Here is a 25,180-nt window from a genome sequence, read left to right as displayed (position 1 = left end):
GCCCAGCTGCCCTTAGCACACGCATGGTCAGCATGGTCAGCACCTGCTGCTAACACCTGGGGCAGGGAAAAGTGTATTCAGTGCTTTTCTTAAAGCACTGAGCTGAGCCAGCATCAACAAATCACGGAATCATTAAGGTTGGAAAAGTCCACTAAGATCATCTATAGTCCAACCGCCCTCCTACCACCAGTATTGCCCACTAAACCACACCCCTCAGTGCCACATTCACCCTTCCTTTGAAACATCTCCAGGGATGGTGGCCCCACCACCTCTCTGGGCAGCCTGTGCCAGTGCCTGACCACTCTTTTGGAGAAGAATTCCTCCCTAGTATCCATCCTGAAATAATGCACAGTGAGATGGTGTAACACTACTCAAATGCCTCAGTTATGCAGTAGCTTGACTGAAGTCAGGAACAGTTCCTTAAAATCAACTTAATCTACCTTTCTGCATCAAAAAACCCAATCAGAGGAACATTCCAATTGCTTGTCATTGTTAATTAGCCCTGGCTTTTCTCTGCAGATTTCTGAGTGCAGTACCTGCTGTTTTTTGATTGCATCCTCCAGCAGTACCTCCAATAGCAGGGACCAGGTCAGCTTCAGACAGGCAGGACAAAGGGATGGAACAAGAAGTAACAGGTAAACAAAGGGAAGAAATGACTGAAATTATTGATAGGAAACCCCTCTGCAGAAACACAGCGTGGTGCAGGCTCTGGGCTGAGCAGTGGTCTGCTCCTCACATAGAACAGAGGCAACATGAAACAGACAGGCAGCTTGGGATTCTTGTGGGCTGTGCTCAGTCACACGAGATCCCCGTTGGGCGTTCGGTACATTCAGTCTCCTTCCATCCGCTCAATTTGTTTTCCCAGCTGGCAGAGGGATTTATTTAAAGAGACTTTTCTCTTTTTTGTAAACGCGTGGCCTTATAAGCTAAAGTGGGTGATTAGTAACAATGCTGAGCATAGGAACTTTTGATTTTAACTGTGAGATGTGTTATGTTATCCCTACCTCAGGTAGGAAGGCAGTCTGTCTGTAGGAAATATATGAAATACAACTCGACCCTGTTGATCTTGCTGTGCCCATCACTCATCACCTCCCAGCTGAACAAGGAGATGGAGAGAACACAGCTCATTCAGGCTCAAACCCAGAGCTGCACAGCTCATGCTGAGGCAGCCCATGCTGGGGATGCGGAAGCACAGGATGCTCTCATGCTTTTGGTGTTGATGTGAGCATGAGCTGGGGCTCTTCTGCAGGCAGATCCAGCCTAGCTGTGTCTGTACCGCTTCCCCTGCATTGTGAGACCTGGGATACCCATGGAGTGGTGCAGACCAACACATGGGGACAGCCCAAACACTCGGGGAGAGTACTGCTGCTAATCCACACTATGGAGCATACTGGTCACCATGGGTGGCTTGGAGGAGATGTAGGCCTCCCTCGTGTGCCATGCTTTGGGGACCACCTCATCTCAGCCAGCTCTGCTCCACAGTGGTCACCCAAAAACCCCAGCAGCAGCACCACACTGTGACCCTGCTATTGCCTCCCCATCATCTGTGCATCTCTTCAGCACAGAAACCACAACCATGATTGGGGTAATGTAACCACAGCCCAGCTGCCTGCACAGCAGCACTGCCACGAGGTGACCCAGCCTTCTGACTGCGTGACATTGAAACAAGGAACAGGCCCCAGCCACAGAGGCACCCACACCATCAGCGTGCACCAGTTTTCTGTTGGAACTCTCTGAGCATAACAATGCATGAGAACTCAGAGGAGAGCTCTCTGGGCCAACTGGAAACGGGGTGGGCAAGAGGTTCAGTACCTTTCCACTCAATTCACTTTTCTTCTGTCCACCAGAAAGAAAAAAAAAATGGGAAGAAAGCCATCTGTACAGAGAAAATAACTCTGGGCTGGAGCAGAATGCTGTGAATTTGCACATAACGAAAGAAGATAGTGCTGGGAGTTACCAGAAAACATCCCCTCCATCCCTTGGAGTGGTCGCTGCAGCACTGAGAGCTCAGGGAGGCAGAAGATGGGCGCAGCTCACACATCCTTTCTCCTCCCGTCACCACAGTGACTGCTGCATTCAGAATGGGAACTGAAAGTAAACGTGGGAAGCAGCAGATGGCCACTGCTGAATGCACGATGCTGTTTGCCAAGTCCTGAGCAGAAGAGCACGCGTACGGAACGGGATGGAGCTGCTGGCACCAAGCACAATGGCAGCACCATGGATGCAAGCAGAAAAGCAAGAACCACTCTGCTCTGCGCAAACAGATTTAGAGGAAGAAATTATAAGTACGATGGGCTCTCCGTGGGCTGTCCAGGTGGTTCTCCTGTTCGCCAGACCTGCTGCATGGTGGCACAACGAGGACATGGCACCACCACACCTTGTAGCGATGGAAACATTCCCACGTCAAGGCAGAACCACTGATGCCTCGCATCTTTGCATTTGAATAACTCCCCCCAGTGCTGTCCAACTCAACTTGCTCACTTCACTGGGAACACTGACTTTGAGTCAATTCGAATAGTTCTAGCTGTGACACGCACAGGACTAAGCTGTTCCAAGAAAAAAGTAAAAGCATTTAAGTATACTCTTTCATGTCTTTCCAGACCTTAGGGATAATTCATTTAAGCATTTTCTTTTAGGAGAAATGGCAGAGGGAGACAAAGGTTTGAAAGCAATAATTTCACTGGAATTACAGCACAAATCTGTGAGGAGATGGAGGGAATGCAGCACAGAAATCATTGCTGTGGCTCACAGAGGAAGTCAGATTATTTAACCACGTAGCCTTAATGTTCTGGAAACGGTCAGCACAGTAACAGAGAGAACTAAACAGAGAGGTACTCAAGCTATAAGAGAAGAAAAGCAATTCTGTAGAAAAATCAAAACCAGAAGGGATTTTAGGACATCGGTAGGATGCTGGCCTACCTTTTATTCACTTAGTTGACATGGTTCCTCTTGCATGCATTTTCATGTATATGCTAGCTCTTGTATACACTAGAGTACACTTTTATTATACAGGGTGGGATTTTCTTATTTTACTTTTTAACCAGCACCATAAACAGCTGATGAACTAAGAAGAGTTATATCTGCCCAGGTGCTGTAATGGGCTACAAACTGCAGTATGTAGGCAAACTAAAGATGATATTGTGCTTTTCTGGCCCATGGTTGTCTTGAAGTTTTTTGCAATGGAAGCCATGGTCTACAACAATGTTAAACACTATAGAGATATCAAATCAAGATAAGCAGCTGCAGCTAATTGCAGCCCTCTGTGATATAATTGTGCTTCTTATCAACAGTGATTAAAAAGTGCTAAAAGTCCTTTCAAAGAGGGTTAAGTGTGGAAAGCCATAAAGCAGACAGTGATTCTTCACAACAAACACAGTCCATCAGTTTCAATGCCACAATTATTAGAAATATTTACTGAACACGGAGAGCAATTTTTAATTCCTAACGCAGTAAATAGTATTCTTCATCTGAGAGACAAAGCAGAGAACAGCTGCAGCTCATTTCTTCTTGATTCACAGTCGCAAATAGGAACAGTTCACGGCAAGAACTTTGTTGGAATAAAGTAGAAATGTCCCATGGCTAAAAGTACAAATCCCGTCTTCTGTCGTGAATCTGAATACCTGAAATACACAGCATTAACAGGGCTGTCAAACAGAACGCTCCATTCGGTCCCCTCGGATGTTGCACAAACAAAATTGCACCTTTGGGTGTCCTCTGATGCAAGAGGGCCCTCACGAGAATAACCAGAATGACCCATCCGAGCTCTCCCCAAAACATTGCACGGCCAAGGAGCAGCACTGGGGTAACCTCCCAAGCACAGGGCACAGCTCAGGAGACCAAGAAAAATGCGGAAGCCTGAATGCTTTGGGAGTAATTTTGTACAATCATCAAGGTTGGAAAAGACCACTAAGATCATCAAGTCCAACCATCAACCCATCATCACCATGCCCACTAAGCCACGTCTCCCATTGCCACAAACAACGCTGCCAGCAGCGTGGTGGGTTTGTTGGTGAGAGGGGCACAAGAGATCCAGGGCAATGACAAATGGGTGCACTGGGAGGCAGTAGGCCCATGCTATAACAACAAAAATGGGAGTAGATGGAGTTAGAAAATCACATCTGACTTTAACAAAGTGTTTTCCCTCTTTCCAGTTACAGGATGGCAGTGTGCATTTTTGGAGAGAAAAACAAAAAACTTTTGAAATGCAGTCCAGAAGCAAGCACAAAAAGGACTCCATTCCTTGTACCTAAGAAAGGCAGCTGTCCTCTATAGGCAAGCACTAATTTGCTCCAAACCTGTTAATTTCATTACTCACCTGCAGTGGCATGGCTTGCACTGGGGTTCTCTGAGCCTTGGTAAGAGCTGGCTTTCCTCTCTTAAAAAAGGAAAATACTGGAGATGAGCAGAGATTCGGCATAGAGCTACAAGTAGGCAGCAGTTCCTAAAGAAACCTTGTGCTTTTGCAGCCCAGCCTATAGCACAGGTGCTGGGGAGCTCTGTGCTGTCTGGCACAGCAACATACACTTCCATAAATATAAATATCAGCTGTTCTTAAACATGACACAGCACAATGAGGAGTGTATTGAACAGAGCCAAGAAACAGGGACTCCAACAGCCAGACTGGATGCATACATCACAGGGGCTTGCCAAAGGCATGGCCAGTCCCTAATCTGCTTGGTTTTTTGGTTTGCTCAATAAGCAGACGTACAGCATTACACATGTGGTGTTGTGAGGCTCCTCAGATATTCAGAAAGGTGTGAAAGAAAACGCTTCTACTGAAGATGGTTGGGGACACCGAGCTGCTTCATTATCTTTCTTTATGATTTTAACTCAATTCTGTTCTGAATTTTTGAACTGAAGTCCACTACAGTTAGCACCATCTCCTCACACTGGTTACATGCAACATCTTCGTGTTTCAGAGGAGCTGGTGCACTGGGCCTCCTTGGGCTCACATTGCCCCCTGGGGGGAAGAGGGCACCTCGCTTTGTTCTGAAATTGAATCCTTAAATCTCAACTTCCTTAAAGCAATTCAGCTATCATTTCACAGCCTCAAACACAGCCTCAGCTAAACCCATCTAGGTATGTATCATGAACCGAAAACCTGCAATCCAGATGGAGACTCTCCCCTTTCCATGCATGGGCAGTTAGACCTTAGGAATAAGTAAACTCCAGGTAGGACATGCTGTGTGTCTCCAGCAGACTTCCTCAGCAATTTCACAGCCCTTTTTCTTGGAACCCAGCATCGAGCTACCAAATGGGAAAGCCCAGCAGGGCGATGCATTGGGACCTCACAGGATACCCAGGCAATGGGCAGGAGTCTGGTCACTGACAGCTTCCCAAAAACAGAGAGCACTGTCTTCACAACTATTGCATGAATTGCATTAGGGCTGGGGAATGTGCTGCAGAGAGAAGTCGCAGCTTCTGACACACAGGGTAAGGACAGCAATTAGCTTTGGGCAAGGTGAAGCTGGCCACCAGTCCTCTGCCCATCTCCCCTGCTGTCCACATACCTCCTTATAATACTGACCATAGCAGGAGAGAATCCTCTGGCCTTCTTGATAGGGGCTGCAGCTTCACACCTTTGGTTCACAGCATAATTTGTGCTCTAAACAGTCAGCCTGGTGGCTCAGGGCTCTTACATGAGTGTCCCTTTTTTAATCATAAGTGGGAGTACTGGTGCCACCATCCTGATGTCTATAGGCAATAGGTCTTGATAGCACATGGAGAACGCATGGTAGTGGTTCTTAATCAGTCCTGAGTATTCCAGCATTGAATATCTACTGAAAACCATTTCTATGAGCTGGGCTGAAGATGGCTCAGATTCTAGCACACTCAGGACAGACTTTACCATTTTGTCTCCTTCCATGAGATGCCATCAAAGAATAAAGTGACAGTATTTCCTTACCTCCCCCAGGAACTGAACTTTGGCTTATATTTTGTAATCTAGCAGGTCCAGTCATACAAGTAGAACTTGAGTGTTGCTTCACAGCACATTCCTGCATGGACATCAGGCACCGTTCCTGTTGTAGAAGACCAAGAAGGGAACCGTATTTCCTGTCAGAGATGGATTCATCCACCACGTGCAGGTCAGGCACGGCATGATGATACACAGGGCTGGTGAGACTGGGAGTGCCAAGGGAAGGGAAGGGCCAGAGGTCTGCAGGCGGTGCTGGATGAGTACGCAGAGCTGCTGGCTGGTACTGCCCTGCCATAGCAACAGCAGGGAAATTCAGAGCAGAGTTGGACATGCTGGTAGAGGAGGATGACGGATATGCTTTGGAGCAATGTGAGGAGAAATTCCACTGGTGAGGAGACATGCTATCTGCTCAAAGAGAGAAAGAAAACATCTGAAGTCCCATCAATTCCCATCTTCCTCCCTCACCCCCAAGGCAAATTCCAGTACATTTTTAAGGGAACACTACAGTACTGCACATTCATTTGCACATAAACATATATTCACTTTAGTGTTGCTTATCTTAACATCAGTTCATACTAATAGCAGGTAAATCACCACCACCAGTACTTCCCCTCCACTCCTTACAGGCACAAGCAGAGTTTTAACACTTGCAAGCTTAGACAAATAGCTCTTTGCAAAAACAAATTAAGTCACAATGCACTCAATGCACCTGACTACAATGGAGGCTCTTGGCTGGAAAACGAGGACCTGGTCCTGCCAATGGAACCATGCAGAGTTTGGGAAGCAGCCCAGCAAACAGGGATTTACTGTGGATGTCCCAGTGATATAAGTCAGGGCTCTGCAACCATGATTTTGCTGTTTTGTTTGCACATAGTTCCAAACTATTTGTAAACAAGGTTGCATAAGTATATGTGAGAAAACACAGCATGTTTCATCTTCTATTTCTTAGCAAAAGCTCAGCACCTGGCTCACCGTGCTTCGGGACGACCACCTCGCTCTTGTGCTTTGTGCTCAGGTCTTGTGGGTTCCTGGCATTGCTCAGAGCTCTAGAGAAATGTTCATCCACCACGCTGTTAATATCTCCTTGGAAATACGTAAAGACGACACTCTGAGCTCCCCATTCTGTTTTCACAGGCTCTTTGCTCTTACACGGCTTTGGAGAAAGCTTCCTTGTTTCCTCCATTTTCAGTAAGCAGCAGCCCCTGCCAAAAGAAACAGATCGGTACAGGAAGAACTCTTCATCTTAAATGGCACAGCCAGTGGTGAGCCTGTCTTCCTGAAATTAGTGGTGCCAGAGGAATTGTTGCCAATGAGACGAGAATCTCTCTCTGGGTTTCTGCTCCTTCCAATCATCTTCTAGTCCTAATTCCCTCTCATCAACTATTGATTCATGATGAAACCCCCGAGTTCCTCAGCCTTCATCTTCAGATTTTTACTATTGCCCTCCCGCATCCTTTTCCCAGCTCCAGCCTCTACCCATCTGATCACAGTAGTGAGGATAGGACACACACACAAGTTGGGTACCAGTTTGGAAATGCAATCCTACTCCCAACACTCACCCCCAGCCATCTGATTGGGATACCAGTCTTTCAGAACTTTGCCATTGACCAAATTTTCCCAACTGGAGCAAAGTTCAAACCAAAACCTTCCTCCTGGTTTATAGCTACCCTCCCAAGGCATATGAGGAGAGCAAGGAGCTAGCATATTTCAGACAAATAACTGGAAGAACTTTAAGCAAAAGGATATTACTTTTTTCCCCAGCCTGATTCTAGAAAGCAATACACAATTTTGGTTACAAAACTTTCTGGCTGTTTATCTGGAGGCCAACGCTTGCCATGGAAAATTCCAACCCAAGTGGTGAAAGTTTGGCAAAGTCATCACCTGCCATACAGCTTGAGAAAGGACCAAGAAAGATCAGATGATCTCAACAGCAAGCACCAAACCAGTTCCTCCTACACTGCTCCGTGATGCATCCTTCAACATACAATTTAAAAAGCATTAGTCTGGCTCAGAGGACCATTTCTCCTGTTTCTCGCTCACGGCAAGACAGCCATTTTGTCTTCGTACCACTTTATTAACATGTCAACCAGTTTATGATGTTAATTGTAAGGTCCTTTAGCACCATTTATTGGTGTGTAGCAGCTTACACTTTTGTGAATTTTGACAGCAGTACAGTTACAACACTGGAAAAATAGTAGCCTGTTGAAGCAAGAACATCAATTTATTTCTCATTGCCCTTAATCATAGAATCACCAAGGTTGGAAAAGACCTCCAAGTTCATCTAGTCCAACTGTCCAACTACCACCAGTAATTACCTACTAAATCATGCCCCCTAGAACGTGAAAACTTCTTGTGCTTTCCAACAAGTACTCATAAGAAAGCTGGATGTAACTCAGCTGAACTAGTTACCTGAACTTCCCATTCTTGTCTTCCACAGCAGGAAGTCTGCCAAAACGAAAAAAAAAAGCAGAAATCCTTCTTATCTGCCTGCCACAAAGTGCTGTCAAAATATAGGTGGGACGAAACAGACTCAACCAACCCTACGTTGCTTTAGAATGGGTGGATTATGGCTAACAGTGCAAATAATTGTCAAAGTTATTTGCGCTTCAGTAGACAAGGTAAACAGGCTTAAGAGATGCAGTTGTTGACTGCTCACCACAGGTGCCAACTTTGTTTTTCACATTTCCAAGTCCTTGCTTGTACTATTGATTTCCCATCACTGTGGCTTTAGATGAAGAATTCCTTATTCTCTGTTTCATGCCACCTAAACCAGACTTAAAAATAAAACCCAAAAGATTTCCAAGTTCCCAAGCATTGAGCAACAACCCAGCAAGCAGACACCATCCTTCATTAAGTATCTTCCAAATAAAGGAGCACTTGAGAAAGGCAGCAAAGATACATTGAAATAAATAAATTCTCATACCTTAACTCACTGTGACGAGCTGTGGCACACGGGTAAGGGGTCTTGCAGGTGGGGTGGTCATGCTGTGCCCAGTGGCGTGCAATCCTTCCCCCCGACAGCTACATGCACACCACGGTGACTGCAGGAGACGAGTGGTGTTCATGAACTCCCCGCACGCTTTCTAGCCTCTAGCTGTGACTGAACTAGGCGTTTCCTTCAGCCTATCTACTAAGAATGCATGAAATGCACTCCAACAAGTCAACCGGGTTAGGAGGTTTCAGGAATGAGGAAAATAGGATTGTAAATAGTTTTTTTTTCCCCCCCCCAGTGACAATGTGTACACAATCAAGAAGACAGTGCCCGGGCTTCAGAGGAGTTCAGAATAAAGTGATGAACAAGTTATGGCCAAGAGCCAACCTGCCAACCTTGGCCAGGGTCAGAAAGGACTTCCCTGTTACACATATGGCATTGAGTGTGTAACTGGGAATATCAGCAAGGAGGAAGAGATCATCCATCAGCACGCTGGATAAACTGGATGACCAATTCTTATTTTCTTTCCTCCTGGATCTGCTGAAATGAAAACATTGTTATTCAGTACACGTGAGAAACAAGCGGGTTTGGATTTTTTTTTCTTTAGTAAGTTTATTAAAATTACCAAATTGCAGTCACTCCAGAAATGCTATATTAAAGTCAAATATTAAAGTTCCTGCTAGAAAAATGCATTGACAAACTAGTCATCCAAGAGGTAACAAAACTGTCTTTTATTCAGAGCCTTAAGAGGTCATTCACTCAAGCAGGAGGAAGGCAGGACAGCACCCTAGAATTCCCTCTGCATCAATACGTGTGAACCTGTTGCCCTGCCATGTCCTAGAACAACTATCAGCCTGCAGGATTTTCCAAGGTTGTGCTTAGTCTTGTGGTCAACACAGCCTTCACAACAAACAAGTTTTAACAGCAAGACAGACTGGATTTCCAATGTCTCAGCAGGTCCAGCACCCTCGCATCCCAATCACTCCTGGATCCCTTTCTAAACTAAGTTTTACAGTATAGCAGATTTCCCCTGCTAAAGCTTTTCAAGATGTCAGTCATGAATTTCCTATTAAGGTTGCATAAAGGGCTCACACCATTGTCAGATGGCATCAGTTTAAAGCCACTCAGCAAGCAACCTGAAGAACATTAGGTAGAAATGGGATTGCCATTCCTGTTCCTTTCTAGCATTGGGATCGAGACAATACATTTCCCAATGCTTTTTGATTTTAGCATTCAAAATGTCAAGTTTTTAATAAAATAATTCTCAATTGTGAGAATAAAAAGTATAATTCTTGTCCTACAGTACCTCCTGCTCCCACCACCACGCCATCTCAATTATAACCAATGGTTTCCATAGTTAGTTCTCCTGATCCTTCTGCCTTCATGCAAGAATCAGAATCATAGAATTGCTCAGGTTGGAAAAGACCTTAAAGGTCATCGAGTTCAACCACAACCTGACCATACAACCCTAACAGCCCTCTGCTAAATCATGTCCCTGATTTGCACTGAGCCAAATCAGTTTTGTTCCACAGAGATGGAACAAAAAACCTATCCCAGCTAAATACTAACAGTTCTAGCACCATGAACTGCAATCACTGCCCAGCAAATGCTATGGGACTTTTTTACTGAGGGGAAAACAAAAAAAGAGACAAGGACATTCTCTAAGAACTCATAGAAAAGACTTTTTTGTTCATGAGTTTGTTTATTAAAAAGGTAGTATAAAACACAACCCCTTTAAGAAACAAAAGTGAAGACAAATCAAGGGATTACCAGATGCTGCCACAGGCCTAGAAGTTATTCAAATATAATATCTTGAAGTGTTTGTTTTCTAAAAGATAACTGAAAACGATCAATTTAACTTATCAAATAAAACAACCTCGAAGGAAAATTCCAAGTCAGCTTACCGAAAAGTTTAATCTAACAGTTTACTTTGAAATTACAGAAGGAGCAAAAAAAACCAAAAAAACTACAACAACAAAAAAACAATTTGCTGCAAAAGATTTTATACTTCCATCAATATTTTACAGAGCTTTCAGAGTATTGTGACAGTAAGACTTCAAGCCCTGTATAATGAGCACTGAAAAACACACAAGCCAAATCAATACAAGTACACAACTTACATCGTTTTACTGCTGTATGGTTTCTCAAATTCAGACAAAAGTAGTTTTAAAATCTGATTAAAACCTATAGGTACGTTTTGTGGGTTGTTTTATTATTATTAAAGCTTGCTTAAATTACACAGAATTCAGGGTATTGATACTGATTTTTACTGGGAAGTTTAAGGCAAATCTGGGTTTCTGAGAAGTATCCAATACTTTCAAGTTTTCTTCAGCTAAATATTTGAAGTTGTGAATAGATTAACCTTAACAATGTCTAGGACATGTTTTAGCTAAAATGCACTGCATTTAACATACTAATGATTTTAAGTGAATTGCAATCCTTATACAAAGCGCAAGTTGTACGAGGGACTGAAATTCAATTAAAAGAAGTAATAAAAAAAAGTCAGCAGGAGAAACAGATAAACATTTTGATGCAAAATGAAACTCACTCACTCTTTCCAGCTGTATATGAACATTCGAGAACCTGCTGCAACTTACATGCCTGCTCTGCTTGGGCTCCTTGTTCCTAGATGTCCACCTTGGCCACCCTCCTTGAAGCGTGTAAACTCTGACAAATGCTGATCATTCTGTACAATTACCTTGACAGCAAACCATTAAATAGCATTTGATTGTAAACTAAACTACCTCAAAGCTAAGCAATCGATTTGCTATTCCATGGTTAAGGAAGTGATCACCTATGCCCAATTGCAAAGGAGTATCAATTTATTAGTATTCTTTCCCTGCTGGTAGGTTTAAGTGGCTTCACATCACATTTGTCACACTGTGTGAATTAGCAGAAAAATCTTTCTTTAGTTTAAAGCAGCAATGACTACCAAGTAAACCGGGTCGATCTGCTGCTAGGCAGAGTTTTCATACAATACAGAGGGAAGAAGACAACTTTTCTTAAGATGAACCTCTCCCTAAAAGGCCATGAAGGAAGAAACACAGAGTACACACAAATGGAAACTAGGAAACATTAGAAATTGAGCAAAAATGATTATTTTGTTGCTTCTAATGAGCAAGACTGATTACCAAATCAATCCTGCGTCCCCAGGAAAGATTCATTTTAGTGGTCATCAGAAAATATTTTTCATTAAAGAACAAAAGCAGTGAGGATTGCATTGGGCACTTTAAACCCTCATCAATCCACTGATGATGCTCAGGAAAAAAAAAAAAAAAAGCAAGATTTTAAAAGCAACTCAGTTTGTTCTGCTTCTGATTTGCTAAAATATGCTGTTAAACGTTACTGTTCTACACAATCATTTTCATAATTGTACTTGAAAAATTATAGTTTGAACTAACGTGACAAAACTTTGCGTTCACTCATTTATAAAAACCTGCATCATTTAGAAAAGTACCAAAACCAACCAATCTTAATGCTAAAAAGAAAGTCACAGCTGTATCAGCCCCTCTGTGAACTATCAAGTGCCTCCAGAACTCAACAGTTTAGAAAATATATTTTTACTTTTTACTGGGGAATAACAGAAATAAGCAAAGAAAAATACCAGCTTGAATGTAATGTCACTTCAGAACATATTTTCATGGAAAAACAGCTTTTATTTTCTTAATAATCCTACTTCATAGGAAAGCCAGTAAAGCATTCAGTCTCAGTCTTTGTCAGTGCTCTACTTCAGTGTGAAGTCTAGAGAAAAACATGAAGCAAATAACATCACATTGGACTTCTCGAACAAGCCAATCAAGTTTGTGTATCTATCAGAGAGAGGAAGGTTACTGCACAAGTAATGTTTCTTTATTTTCCAAGAGTTTTTCTCAAACACTAACACTACCCTTGTTTTTCACATTTGATAAGATGATAAGGCTTCATAGAACTGTACAATATTTATACATTTGACAAGTTTCCCTATATCAATTCCACTGTTGAACAGGCGATTAAACTGCCTCGAGTGTTGTATGAATAACCTCTTAAAAAAGCAAACAAAACACAACAGCCTAACAAATCTAACACTAGAGAAGCTTAGAAGCTGGAAGATAAAAGGGGCACTGAAAGCAATACTGCATTTAATTACACTCTTCTTGTGACAAAGCTTTGAGCCCTCAGAGGTCTGCAGTGCTACCAACCAAAATAAATCCCACACAAAACCAATAAAACCAGAGATGCAATGGGAATATGCCACCAACGGGCAGCTGCAAACCAAGCAGTATTTCAGATTCCCTGAACTGTCCAAACTTTTTTTTGTTTAAACCCATCATTCACACATTTGTGAATATGAGAAAGAGTCCTTACTTAGATGGCAAGAGTTAAGAGTTCTGCCTTACGATGCATCTCATTAAAATTGGAAATCTGTCATGCCAGCCTGTAATGAGCTTCTGGATTTTTAAACCTGGAACTCAAATCATCATACTTGTTCAAATAACAGGTATTTTGTCACCAAAGGATATAATAGAATCACAATGACAAGTGTTAAACATTAGATGGCTTGGCTGCTGTAACTACCCACACATACTGGTTACATATAGAAACCTCAAGGTACCATAAAGACTTCTGGAAAAAATAGAGATGGCAATCTCAGAGCACAAAGTTTGAAAATACCAACTTTCAGACTATTCTGAATACTTCAGGATGGAAATATACCTAAAATTAACATCTACGGTTTCTCGCAATCCAATATGAATTAAAAAATATACAGATTAAAGAGCCTCCTTACAAATGCGCACTAGCAGCCACCCATATGAACAACGTGCTATGAATTTAGCACCAGTATTTTAAGCATTAGTGCCTGAATCTGTATGCTCATATTCTTAGGAATCAAAATAACGGGATTTCAAATGAAAAATGACTGTGATCAAAATGGCTCCCTCAAGGTTATTTTTAAAGCCTATTGCTTATTAAGGTATCTAAAGATAGAAGGCCTAAATCTTTGTTTTTGGGAATATTTCTAATAGAGCTAGCATTACATTTGCTTTTTTTCCCCATGGAAAATAGTATTATTCTTTGAAAGCATGTTCAAGTAGTCTAACACGTACACAACCAATTGTAGTTCAAGTTGCCAAAAGCCTTTAGATTTTATGAAATAGAGGAGAACTCCCCACCACCCTCTGAAGGGCAACTGAAGGCTAAATGCTGAAGTCATTCTAACAGAGTTAAAAGAAAACCCTTACTCTAACATCAAAACAAAAATTAAAGCCAAGTCAACAAACAGAAGCCTATCTACTGTATACAGACCATGAGAGTTTAAAATCAGTTTTACTTCATTATAATCTAGAATGTGTGTGCTCATGCATTTCTAGTCTCCTTAATTCCAGCCCCTAAAGAAAATCTAAGCATCAAAGATATAAACAAGGGAAAAATAATTTACTGAATACTGTGATTTAACTATCCACCTTCACTCAGTTTGCTCTCCACTTCAAGTTTGCAAATCAATAGCAGTCTATTATTTGCTTCTCAATGTATAGCAACATATCTGATGCATTCACCCTGTTCTTATCACAGCATCCATTCCATAGAATCATGAGAAGTATTCAGGACAAGAATAACTTTAAGGATAAGATACCAAGTTCCAAGGAAAAATAATGACAAAATCCACAAAACTTGCAATAGCTTTGCATTTTTTAAGTTACATATAGTTACATAAACTTAAGGGTTGGAACATATTTCACACTTATAATGAAACATTGATAAGCATAAATAGAACAAAAAAAGCCTGATGAGTTTGCTGTTATTCTTGGCAACTTGAGTTACTTTACCTGAACAGCCAATTAATATAAACTTTTAGAACCTCATTAAATACCGCTTTTAATGAAAACTTCAAAGCACACAGTTGATGACATTTCTAATAATGCATATATTCACATGAACGTTGTCTGCAGTAACCCTGAAAGAAAGGGATCAACTCAAACATCACCCTAAAAACCATGCTTTCATAAAGCAATGGAAACGTTATGTATCTGCTTCAGCATCACTGCCTGCAAGGCTGCTGTCTGTGGATGGAGCACCATCTTCATTAACGCCCTCACCATTATTCTCCTTCTTATGGCCTTCATTATTTACATCCTCCTTGGATGTATCATTAACTTTGGAAGGTTGGCTGCTTTCAGGGACTTTAACGCTACTCGTTGTGGAATCTGAATCAGATGTAGTTTGCTGTTCCTTTGCATCAGGATCCTCTAAAAATGATCCCCATACCTTCAGCCTTTCTTCCCTTTCTCTTGCAGTCTCCTCCACCTATCAAAGACATGTTTAAACATGTCACTCTGAAGTTACACATGTAAAAGTGAATACATTAATACAGAGAAAGTTACGTGAACTTTATATTGCAGTAACACCTCAAGACTTCTGCAGGACCTGTGAACTAATTATCTGTACATCCAGTGAATAATCCTCTATGTTTGCATCTCTAATACACATTTTTGAAGAACAAACAGGTCCTTTACATTTTTTTCCCCCAAATTGAATATTTAAGGCTGTAGCAATTTTTGTGCAGAAGCAAGATGGGACAATAGAGGGACATGAGGAGGGGGACGGGGAGGGGGACAACAAGCATTTGCTCAAATTAATAGACATAGAATAAGAATTTCAGGAAATAGAACTGTGAAAGACTACCTGATAATCTGTTACACCATCCCACGTTTCAGCACTGAGCTGACGGCCACCAAACCATCTTCCATTTAGAGTTAGTTTGCACAGATCAGCTTCTGTCGCTTCCTTAAACGACACAGAAGCTACGCCGTCAGGGTGTCGCTGTAAAGAGAAAAGCTTTGTTTAATAGTACTCCAAATATAGTGTATCTATTCTATCATCTTTTAGCTTGCCTTACAAAATCACTCCGGATATTGCTCCATCCTGAACATATATCATCTTGTTTTTTAAAACAAGTTGCACGTTCACACATTTTGTTCTACTGCTTGAGACTCTATTTTTTTTTTTTCTTACACAGAGCAGAATTTCTGAACATAGCAAACAAATGTTTCAGCTGGTTTAGCTACAAAGGAATTGATTTATAAACTTCCAAACTTGTAGCACGTATCCAAGTTATAAGGAAAAGCTAGACTGTCTACTTTAATCAGTGTAGAGAGAAGTGTTTACAAATTCATTTCTGAAACAGCTAATATTGAAAGATGAGGTCAACTTTTCATGAAATAAATCCATGAAAACGTGACAGTGCTTCACTCATATTGAAGTAATCTTATGTACTTCATACATCTACACATTACATCAATTCTGCCAACATAGCCATCTAGAAATACTTACATCAAATATGAGAACCTTCTTTACTTGACCAAACTTTTCACATTCTGTGCGTAGATCTTCCCTGATCTCATTTAGCACTAAGGGATCCTCCTGCAATGATTAATTTAACATGGATTAATTTAAGCAACTTTTGGAATTAATTTATCAAACTATTACATGTTCATAAATCAAGTGTTACACTTTATTTTCAAAGCCACTGTAAGTTCACAGCCCTCATTTGAGTACAATTACTCAAAGTAAACTTATTAATAAGGTTGTTTTGTGCTGGCTTCTTCATCCTTCACATAATTACTGTGGACTCTTATTTTCATCCCAGAATGAAATACTGGCAGGATACACTCTGTGAAAAAGATGATTTGCAAAACTTATTCTTATCAACATCTCTGCACTTGGATTTTTGGAAACAGCTCCATGAATTTTAAGCAAATGCTTGTAACAAGCAGAATCCCGCCCAAGTGGTAAGTTTCATTTGTTTCTCATTTACTTTGAAAAAACATGGCATGACATTCAGCATTAACTATAATAGCATAACCTACAGGAGCAAATTGCATCTTTGTACCTCAAAGTCCTTTGGGTGAAACATATTCCTGATAATAACGATGCGTTCATGTCGCATTCGAGCTGCGCCGTCTTTCTTCTCAGGCCTCCAATCCAGCTGTCTAATGAAATGAAGCAACAGTAAGAAGATATTGTTGCGGCTCTCTTCAGTTTCTACAAGTATTTGTTGAAAAAAAATCATTAATTTGGCATTTCTTAGAATACATCAAGAAAAACATGTATTTTGACAAAGTTAATTTTTTCTTAAACGCAGTTAAGAATCCAATTTTACCATTTCTCCTACAAAGCAGTTAAGGTTTTAAGGTACTTAAACACCCACAGAGATCTAAGTTACTTTAAGAAAAAGATTCAGAGCACTTTTCTAAACAGCAAAAAAAACCCCTTTATATTTAATTCCTCTTTCATATCAACTCAGATTCAGAAACCATCCATCACCAATAACAACATCTTTTGTAAGATTTTGTAAGAAAGAAGTCCACTTTTCCCCTTGGTAAAATTTTGGTGCTCATATTTATACAATCATGCAAGAATTCCTTGGGTCTTACAGAGAGATTGCTATGAAATATATTTTGTTCCACAGCATACAGAGACTATGACTCTGAATTGCACTGCTAGGTTTGGGTATCTTTTCTATGACTTTGCTTTCTGATAAAAATAGGCTTTTCTTCAAGAATATTTCGTATCCTACTACCAAAGAAAAAAAGAAAAATTTATTTGCAATTCTAAATCTCAAAATTTTATATTTAAGGAAAAAAAAAATCTTTAAATTCCTCCTTTTATCTGCTACATGAGCTGAAGAAAACTCGGATTTCCAAAGAAAGTTGCTTTGAAAGTAAATTATGATCTTCAACCCAAAAGGAATACCATCTGAAGTCAATTTGTGTAAGACAGAATCAAAACAGCCGAATGACTACAGAACTCAAATTGTTTATTCATCCAAATTGCTGTCAAATGCTGTTTTCATAGTTTTCCCCTCTCAACACTGGAGACAATTTAAAACAAGGGGTGCCAACGTATCTGAGGCACAAACATTTCAAACTGCTTTTATTCTTAACTGGTCAGATGTCAAGGAGACACTGCTCACTTGAACTGTGACAACATATACTGGCATTACTACTCGAAGTGTTTAGTGGAATGCTGCTTACATTAAAATAAGAGTCCTATGCATTCAAAACTTTCTTCTTCTTTTTAATTCTCACATTCTTTCAAAATGCAGAAAAACAATTATTAAAAGATAAGCCCAATGCATACATGTACGATTAAAAAAATGCAAAATGGCACATACCATAAAGCTGTGGGAATCTACAGAGATACGTTAACATTTGCTGCTAAGAAAGCTAGCATCTCTCACCATTTGCAGTGAGTAAAATACCATATCAACAGTATATGTATGTAGAATTATTACCTTATGAAGTAAGCTTAGGACCACAGAACTCACCCACTCTCACACTCTGGGAAAAAAAGAAGTCTTAACTCCCCTGAGATGTAATATTTCTTGTATAACTGAAAGAAACTTGGTTTCCTATGTATTATTTTAATTCGGTAATCACGAAGCTTATTAAGTCAACAATTAACATAGAAACTCCTTCCCTTCAAATGTATTATTTACACTGTTTCACTGTCAGGTGAATTGTACAACTCTTAGCATTTAATCTGAAAAAAGCAACACTTTAATAGTGCTATGAATTCAAGCAATATTTTACAGAAAGAAAAGAAAAATACAAACTTCTGCTGTTGAGACAACTTCTTCTTGTAGTCTTTGCACTTCTTCTTCTTCTTGCTTGCATCATACTCCCCCTTGAGTTGAAATTTTGCAACTTCAACATGCAATTTATAGCCTCTAATTTCTGCCTCATCCAGAAGCCTCAAAGCAAGTTGAACTGATTCTCTCTATGTGAAAACAGAAAGAGAGCACAAGCTTAAAAATCACACTGCAATTAATCCAATAAGATATAATTAAGAATGTTGTGCTAAGAATCAATTCTCTGATATTGAAAGCCATAATGCCAGATCTCTTCTTTAGCCCTAACTAAAAAGAGCCACCACTGAAATACACACAACTGGCAGTGGTTTTTAAATCAAAGTAAAACAAGTACTTCTTCACCACTGTTGTAGCAGATCAATGCTCCGAAAAGCAATTGCTTATATTTCAATTAAGTGCCATTAAAACTACTCCCCACACTCAAGCAAACTGATAAAAGCAAGAAAAAAAAAAAAAGAACAGGTGCTTGACTTTCTGTATATATTGCAGCACCTCTCCAAGAGCAGCTGACATTTAGGCTGTTCAGCCATTTAAAACGTTTTCCTAGAAGTTAATCATAGTAAACACTGTATTTATGCTTGTGCACTAAGCAGCTCTAACTACTAAATCACAAAGCTAGCATGCAGATTACGAGGTAGCTGCTTAGTACTGCCTGGTGCTTCTTGTAGAGTTAAAGCAGACTGTAGTGGCATACAACTAACTTTCCAAATGATCCACAGCTGAAAAACATGAAGGAAATACTACTGCAACCCAAACTTTTATAGATGAATATAGGGAACAAGAACATTTCTGAAATCAAGGTCTGAACTTAAAACAGTTCTCAGTTAAGGGCTGTAAATACACAGCTACACTGTATTCCTTTTCATCTCCTAGTTTGCGTTTCCAGCCACATGGACACAAATTTTTCTAGTGGAACATGAAGAGGTTCCCTGTTTCACACCATAACCACTGACACCTAAGACAGGAATACTTCTGAGTATGTTCAGGTATTAATGGACATTTTCATTAGGGAGCTGGATAAGGGGAAAACAAATGGGATGCACGGACAGTGATTCCAGAACTACACATGCATCAGCTCAAAACAGACATGTATGTTCTATGTTATACTTCAGATACTTCAAAAATCTTTTGAAATCCATTTGAAACTGTGGCCTTCAGCAGGAAGGAATACAGTATTTCAGTGCACCACTGACCTTTAGGTAGCAGCAGAGGCCATCTCCTTTGAGATTTCCTTCCTTATCTTTGTAAAGTTTGATTTTGTGCTCTTCTGTCTGAGGATCTCGCATAATGATCCCACCTTTCGACATGACTTGAACAAATTCATCCTTTGTAATGTCTGGTGGTAAACCTGTCAGGTACGTTAAAATAGAAGGATTGAGTACATTCACTCAACTTTTTATTTCTTATTTTTAAATCTCATGAGTGAAGGAAAAAAAAAAGTGTTTATTTAAATGAAAAATAGGAAACTTGGCAAAATTTTACATACAAAATAATAAATCAATGCCTTTGGAACCAATATTTTTGCTATTACCTTACAAGCATTATTCCACTGACATTTTTATTTCTAAATAAATTTAGAATATAGTGACATTTATGTGTTCCCTAATCTCTAGTATGTTCTCTTTATCCTATGCCTTTTGAGTTTGGAGGAGTTGTTCTTCTTACTAAGAACAATAAAAAAAAAAGAATGAAAGAAAGCATGACAGTTTATGGGCTTGGCTGCTACATCTCACAGAATATCACATTTAAAAGGTAAAAGCATAGATGTCACTTAGATTACTTCCCAACAAATGCAATTGAAAAGGTCATGAAGGTATTATGAAGTCAAAAACAAGGTTAAGCAATTGCAAATGGCAGACTGAGCATAATATTAGAAGTCAGTGAGACAAACACAATTTTCCTTAGAAGATTCACTTACTTCGACCTAAATGTGGTAATACTTACCAGTCACATAAACATTCGTGTTTCTGTCTTCTTCAACGTGAAACCATCCTAAAAAACAAAAACAGAAAAACAACAGTTTGAATTCAGTCACACCAATATATTAAACATGGAATCACATGGTGATATATTTCTGATGTTCATGTTCTCTCAGATTTGTAAGAGGGAAGGAGAAGCCTCAATTTTCTTTTTCTCCTTATATACAGCCTTAGAGAGATACCCATGAAGTACCATACTTGTTTGAAATCACTTCAAAAAACTTCAGAATAACAGACACATTTGATTTTCATGGTCATACTGAACAACTGACAGTTTCCATTTAGTTCTATGCAGTTGAAGCCTACATAGACAGAAACTCTTCATCACTTACCTGGCTCAAGTTTCCGTTTTTCTGTTTTTGTTTTGGTTCTGTTTGTTTTGGTCCTTTCTCATTTGCTGATGGTTGTGTTTCTGATGTCTTAGAACTCAGTGGTAGCTTATTTTCAGTTGCTGTGCCAGAAGCAGATGAACTATCTGTTTCATCTGCATTGAAGCCATAGTTAGCGTGATATGTTGCCAGGAAATCTTCTGTTATCTGAAATTAAATGAGAAAATTAAAACAAAAAATTCTAAGAATTACAAATTAACATTTGAAAGTATTTTAGTGTTAATATTTTGGAAATTATCTTCTTAATTGTGGTCATTTTTCAACCCATCACCGCAGAAAGTAACGAATCATCTTTGTAAAAAGCCATATGGACAGCAAGAACTATGAATTCAGGTATTTCCTCAACTACATTCACACATCAATGCACACAGCACAAAGCTTTTAAACAAACATTTCGCACGTTCTGCCTTTTTCAAGCAAAGCTTTCTGCTTTCAACTTAAACTGGAATTGCTTCAAGGACAGAAGGCAAGCACTCCTTACCACATTGAAGAGATAAAGTGACACTGACAGTAAGCCAACAGCTTACCCAAAGATGATGGATGACCAACATTTGTAGGCATCCGTTTTTTCACAGAAACATTTACAGAGATGAAATATATTTGTGGTGACAGGCAATAAATATTGCACTTGCACAGAGCTGTCTACTGACACACTGTTTATCAGGCTGTATATTCAACTTCATGTTCTGCTAATAGATGAATAATTAGCTCACTTTTTTTCTAGAAAAAGATTCTAATTGGATAACGTGTAAGATCAGCTAATGTCTATCTTTTAAAGACAGGGAACAAATGAACTACAAACGATACCAGTACTTTCAGCCAAGTAAATTTTAGAACTAGTCACTAGCAAAAACAGGCAAAGAGATCAGCACAGAACCACGGAATGGCTTGAGTTAGAAGTGACCTCAAAGATGATATAGCTCCAACTCTCCTGCCATGTGCAGGGTTGCCAACCACTAAATCAGGCACTAGATCAGGTTGCCCAGGGCCCCAACCAACCAGGCCTTGACCAAGGATGGGGCATCTACAACTTCTCTAGGCAGCCTGTGCTAGCACCTCACTCTCCTCCCAGATCCCAGTGAAAAATCTCCCCTTTTTCAGTTAAAAACTATTCCCCTTTGTCCTGTCACTATCTACACATGCAGATTTTTTTTTTTGATTTTTCTCCCACTGAAAAGTTCCCTTCATGTACTGGAAGGCTGGTTACAGGTCTCCCCAGAGACTCCTCCAGGCTGAACAAGCCCGGCTCCCTCAATCTGTCTTCATAGGAGAGGTCCTCCAGCCCTCTGATGGTCCTTGTGTTTCCACATCTCTCCTGAGCTGGGGTCCCAAACCTGGACACAGTACTTCTGATGGGGCCTCACGAGCACAGAGCAGAGGGGGACAATCAATCAGCTCCCTCATCCTGCTGCCACCCTTATTCTGATGTAGCACAGGTTACTGCTGGCCTTCTGGGCTGCAAGCACACAGTGCTGGTTCATGTTAAGTTTTTCATCTGCAGGGACCCCTCGGCAGAGCTGCCCTCAAGGAATTCTTCTCACAGTCTATACGTGTATCTGGAATAGCCCCAGTACATTCAGAGATAATATATCATAGCTGATTTCATGAGCACCACTGCACAATAAAGTACTTTTTGAAGGTACACACTGAAATGTTTTTTCCCGTGTCCTAACCTTTGACCTGTACTGTACTTGCTTCGTCTGTATTCAAATGGAACAAAACTCCCTTCCAACAAGCTACTGTAACACAGCGACACAGTGGACAGCAGCAAGTGTCAGCAGTGATAATGCACTCTCATATCTTCCACAGTGATTTGAAGCTCAACATTTCAAGCCTTTATTTTTGACAAAAATACACCAAGTTGACAATAACAGGCTTGCCATGAATAATGCAAAATGCTGTGGAGCTCCACATTACTTAGAAGTGTAGCATGACACAGCTCCTGCACTGGCAGCACTCCTCTGCTAGGAGCACAAGCAGCTGCTCTTACAGCACAGCATAACAGTGTCAATAACAAGGAGTACAATGATTTTTAGAGGACAGAAAAAAAGCGTTCAAATAAGGACTGCTTGTGTCAAATGCAACCTGAGCGTTCTTAAGTTTCACACTTGGTGAAATCCAGAGAATTAAAAAGCTGTTAAGTTATTTGGTGAACAGTATTATTCATTTTCATCAGAGAAGTTAGTGATAAAACCTCCAGCAAGGAGCCACTTCTATCCAGCAATACCATTTCCAACTTTGAGGGACCCACATTCTTATGTAAAGCTAGATTTATTCTTAGCATATGACCTACTACGCACCAGACTGTCATGTTTTAGCAGTCAATATCAAAGATCTTTCTTCCATTACATGTGATCACGCTACTGCTTACGCCATTACAACTATTTCACTTTTAAATATCTTCTTGCAAGCATAAACAAATTAAACATGTTCAAGAAGCGTTTAGATGTTGTACGAAGGGATGCGGTTCAGTGGGGAGATATTGGTGGTAGGTGGATGGTTGGACTGGATGACCTCAGAGCTCTTTTCCAATCCTGGTGATTCTATGGTTCTATACAGGTTTGGGGATTCAACCCAGTTCTGGTAGCAAACAGCCTGAATAAGAGATCACTTCTACATCCATGCCCACTGTTGTACAGTTTGGGGCACTTAAGCTTATAAGAAAAGAAACACAATACTACAAGACATACTACCATATAATTAACTACTAATTACACTGAAGTGGAAAGGAATTAATTATCCAAATGAAGAACAGATACTTTAGGCTTACAGAAAACATCCCACAGCTGTTTTTCCATAGCAAGCATGGACAGCTGATGAATTCAATAAAAGGCTTTGTGCTGTCTCTGTGAAGATCAATCAAAAGGTGGTACCTATTGATATAGTGCCACTGAAAGAAAAATTATTAAATAATAGAAGTAACTGCATCTTTCCAATTTTTTTCTGAGGAACTCTTTCAGCTAATATCAACTCCAGGCTTTGAAACACATAGTAGTGAAGTTCCCAAAGTGGAGAAGCACTCACCATACTAGCCTACAGATCTTCAACCAAACAAAGTAACCTGAGATATGATAACATCTAGCTCACTGACCTACCTATAACACAGAACTGCACTAGGATTATTTATTAACTTCTACTGTGAATCATATTTATTAATGAACTTTTCTGTTCTTACATCATTTCTCCAAACTTGAGAGAAGGACCTCAAAAGCTAAGATATGCCTCACATCAGAAACCAGTATAGCCCTTAATTCAGGTTACTAGTAGCTCAAGTTAAATATTTACAGCTATCAGCTGGATCAAGCTTCTCAAAAACAATCAACCACCCAATCTTTAACGTGAGATAAGAAAGGCATTTTAGGAAAGATTAACAGTCCTGAGAGAAAAAGACAGAAAATACGTGAGAAAGAGGGAAAGAAAGAGGAGTGAGGGGAGGAGAATCCTTCAGAATGCACTGCGCCTACTGAATGCAACCCTCCCCAGAGAGCCAGGGATACTCACTTCTCTGCTGCTCCACTTTGGCAGCCCAGATTTTTCACACAGTTTTAGCCCTCTGTAAGCCATGTGCAGCACGGATGTACTGCTAGTTTTATACACACACAAGCATCACATAATTGGTTTCATTCTCACTCAGATTCACAAATTCATGGTCACAAATGCAAACCAGCATAGCAGATTTACCAAATATACATTATAAAGCAGTTCAATACTTGTAAGTGAAGTAGTTACCTCTCACAGTTACATAGGAACAACAGCATTCTACCTGCAGATCAGTAGACTGGTTGACCACATTAAACTCTAAATTCATCAAATATTCTGAATGTTTGAAAAAATTAAGAAATAAAGGAAACTGTAATGTTTCTGGTCTGTACAAAATCTCTGTGGTCAAATACGCTTAACTTTCAAGTGCAAGATCACAGGGAAGGGAAGAAATCTTTACATTTGCATAGCTTTCAGATAATAATAAAAGAGAAAACGAATGCATTTCGTTATTTTTCATCTGGGCCTCCATAATGGCCATTCCACTGCTCCACTTCGACTAGCAAGACAAAGATTGCCGCAGGTACCACGACAAGAATTGAAAGTAACACTAAATCAGAAGCATCAAAGGCAGCTCCATTCAGAGCCGCCGCCCCGCACGGCCACGGCGGGGGGACGCACCTTGGGGAACCAGGCCTTCTTCTCCCGGTCCCACTCGTAGGCGGCCCCGTCGGCCGGGTCCACGTAGGTGAAGGGGTCGGCCTCGCCCTCGCCGCCGCGCTCGGCCTCGTACTGCTGCTGGAGCTGCAGCTGCCGGTAGAACTCCTCGCTGCCATCCTCGCCGCTCTTCCTAGC

General features: G+C 40.5%; 2 protein-coding genes across 3 annotated transcripts in view; both read right to left on the bottom strand.

Moving 5' to 3' along the window:
- Window positions 1–238: 238 nt before the first annotated feature.
- Window positions 239–10,602, bottom strand: VGLL1 (vestigial like family member 1). 2 transcript variants are annotated; one of them, XM_019618151.2, is made up of 5 exons: window positions 8,841–10,602; window positions 6,890–7,119; window positions 5,906–6,322; window positions 4,316–4,375; window positions 239–3,620 (listed from the first exon to the last, which is right to left on the bottom strand). In XM_019618151.2, exons 2-5 carry the CDS (start codon window positions 7,098–7,100, stop codon window positions 3,580–3,582), a joined length of 729 nt encoding a protein of 242 aa, XP_019473696.1. In that variant the 5' UTR covers window positions 7,101–7,119; window positions 8,841–10,602; the 3' UTR covers window positions 239–3,579. The 2 variants fall into 2 exon arrangements, with proteins under 2 accessions (XP_019473696.1, XP_010713510.1); XM_010715208.3 differs by having other exon boundaries at window positions 6,881–7,119; window positions 8,841–8,935.
- A 142-nt stretch (window positions 10,603–10,744) lies between these two features.
- Window positions 10,745–25,180, bottom strand: part of HTATSF1 (HIV-1 Tat specific factor 1) — a 15,583-nt gene continuing 1,147 nt past the window's right edge. Inside the window, 10 exon segments of the mRNA XM_010715413.3 lie at window positions 10,745–15,131; window positions 15,510–15,647; window positions 16,158–16,247; window positions 16,717–16,816; window positions 18,442–18,605; window positions 19,671–19,825; window positions 20,422–20,469; window positions 20,789–20,818; window positions 20,821–20,992; window positions 25,007–25,175. Of these exon segments, the coding sequence (XP_010713715.1) occupies window positions 14,847–15,131; window positions 15,510–15,647; window positions 16,158–16,247; window positions 16,717–16,816; window positions 18,442–18,605; window positions 19,671–19,825; window positions 20,422–20,469; window positions 20,789–20,818; window positions 20,821–20,992; window positions 25,007–25,175 (1,351 nt within the window). The 3' untranslated portion in view covers window positions 10,745–14,846.

This window comes from Meleagris gallopavo, chromosome 9, assembly GCF_000146605.3.
Source record: "Meleagris gallopavo isolate NT-WF06-2002-E0010 breed Aviagen turkey brand Nicholas breeding stock chromosome 9, Turkey_5.1, whole genome shotgun sequence".
Lineage (NCBI taxonomy): Eukaryota > Metazoa > Chordata > Aves > Galliformes > Phasianidae > Meleagris > Meleagris gallopavo.
This window is presented reverse-complemented; position numbering and strand designations above follow the sequence as displayed.

What these genes read in the sequence shown, in the direction of transcription:
- VGLL1 (XM_010715208.3), bottom strand. Translation starts at nt 7,100, where the DNA reads ATGGAGGAAACAAGGAAGCTTTCTCCAAAGCCGTGTAAGAGCAAAGAG. An exon ending in CCCGAAGCACGGTGAGCCAG is followed by an intron (nt 6,323 to 6,880) that starts GTGCTGAGCTTT and finishes CTCTTTGAGCAG; the next exon opens with ATAGCATGTCTCCTCACCAG. An exon ending in AAGTTCAGTTCCTGGGGGAG is followed by an intron (nt 4,376 to 5,905) that starts GTAAGGAAATAC and finishes TCCTTTTTTAAG; the next exon opens with AGAGGAAAGCCAGCTCTTAC.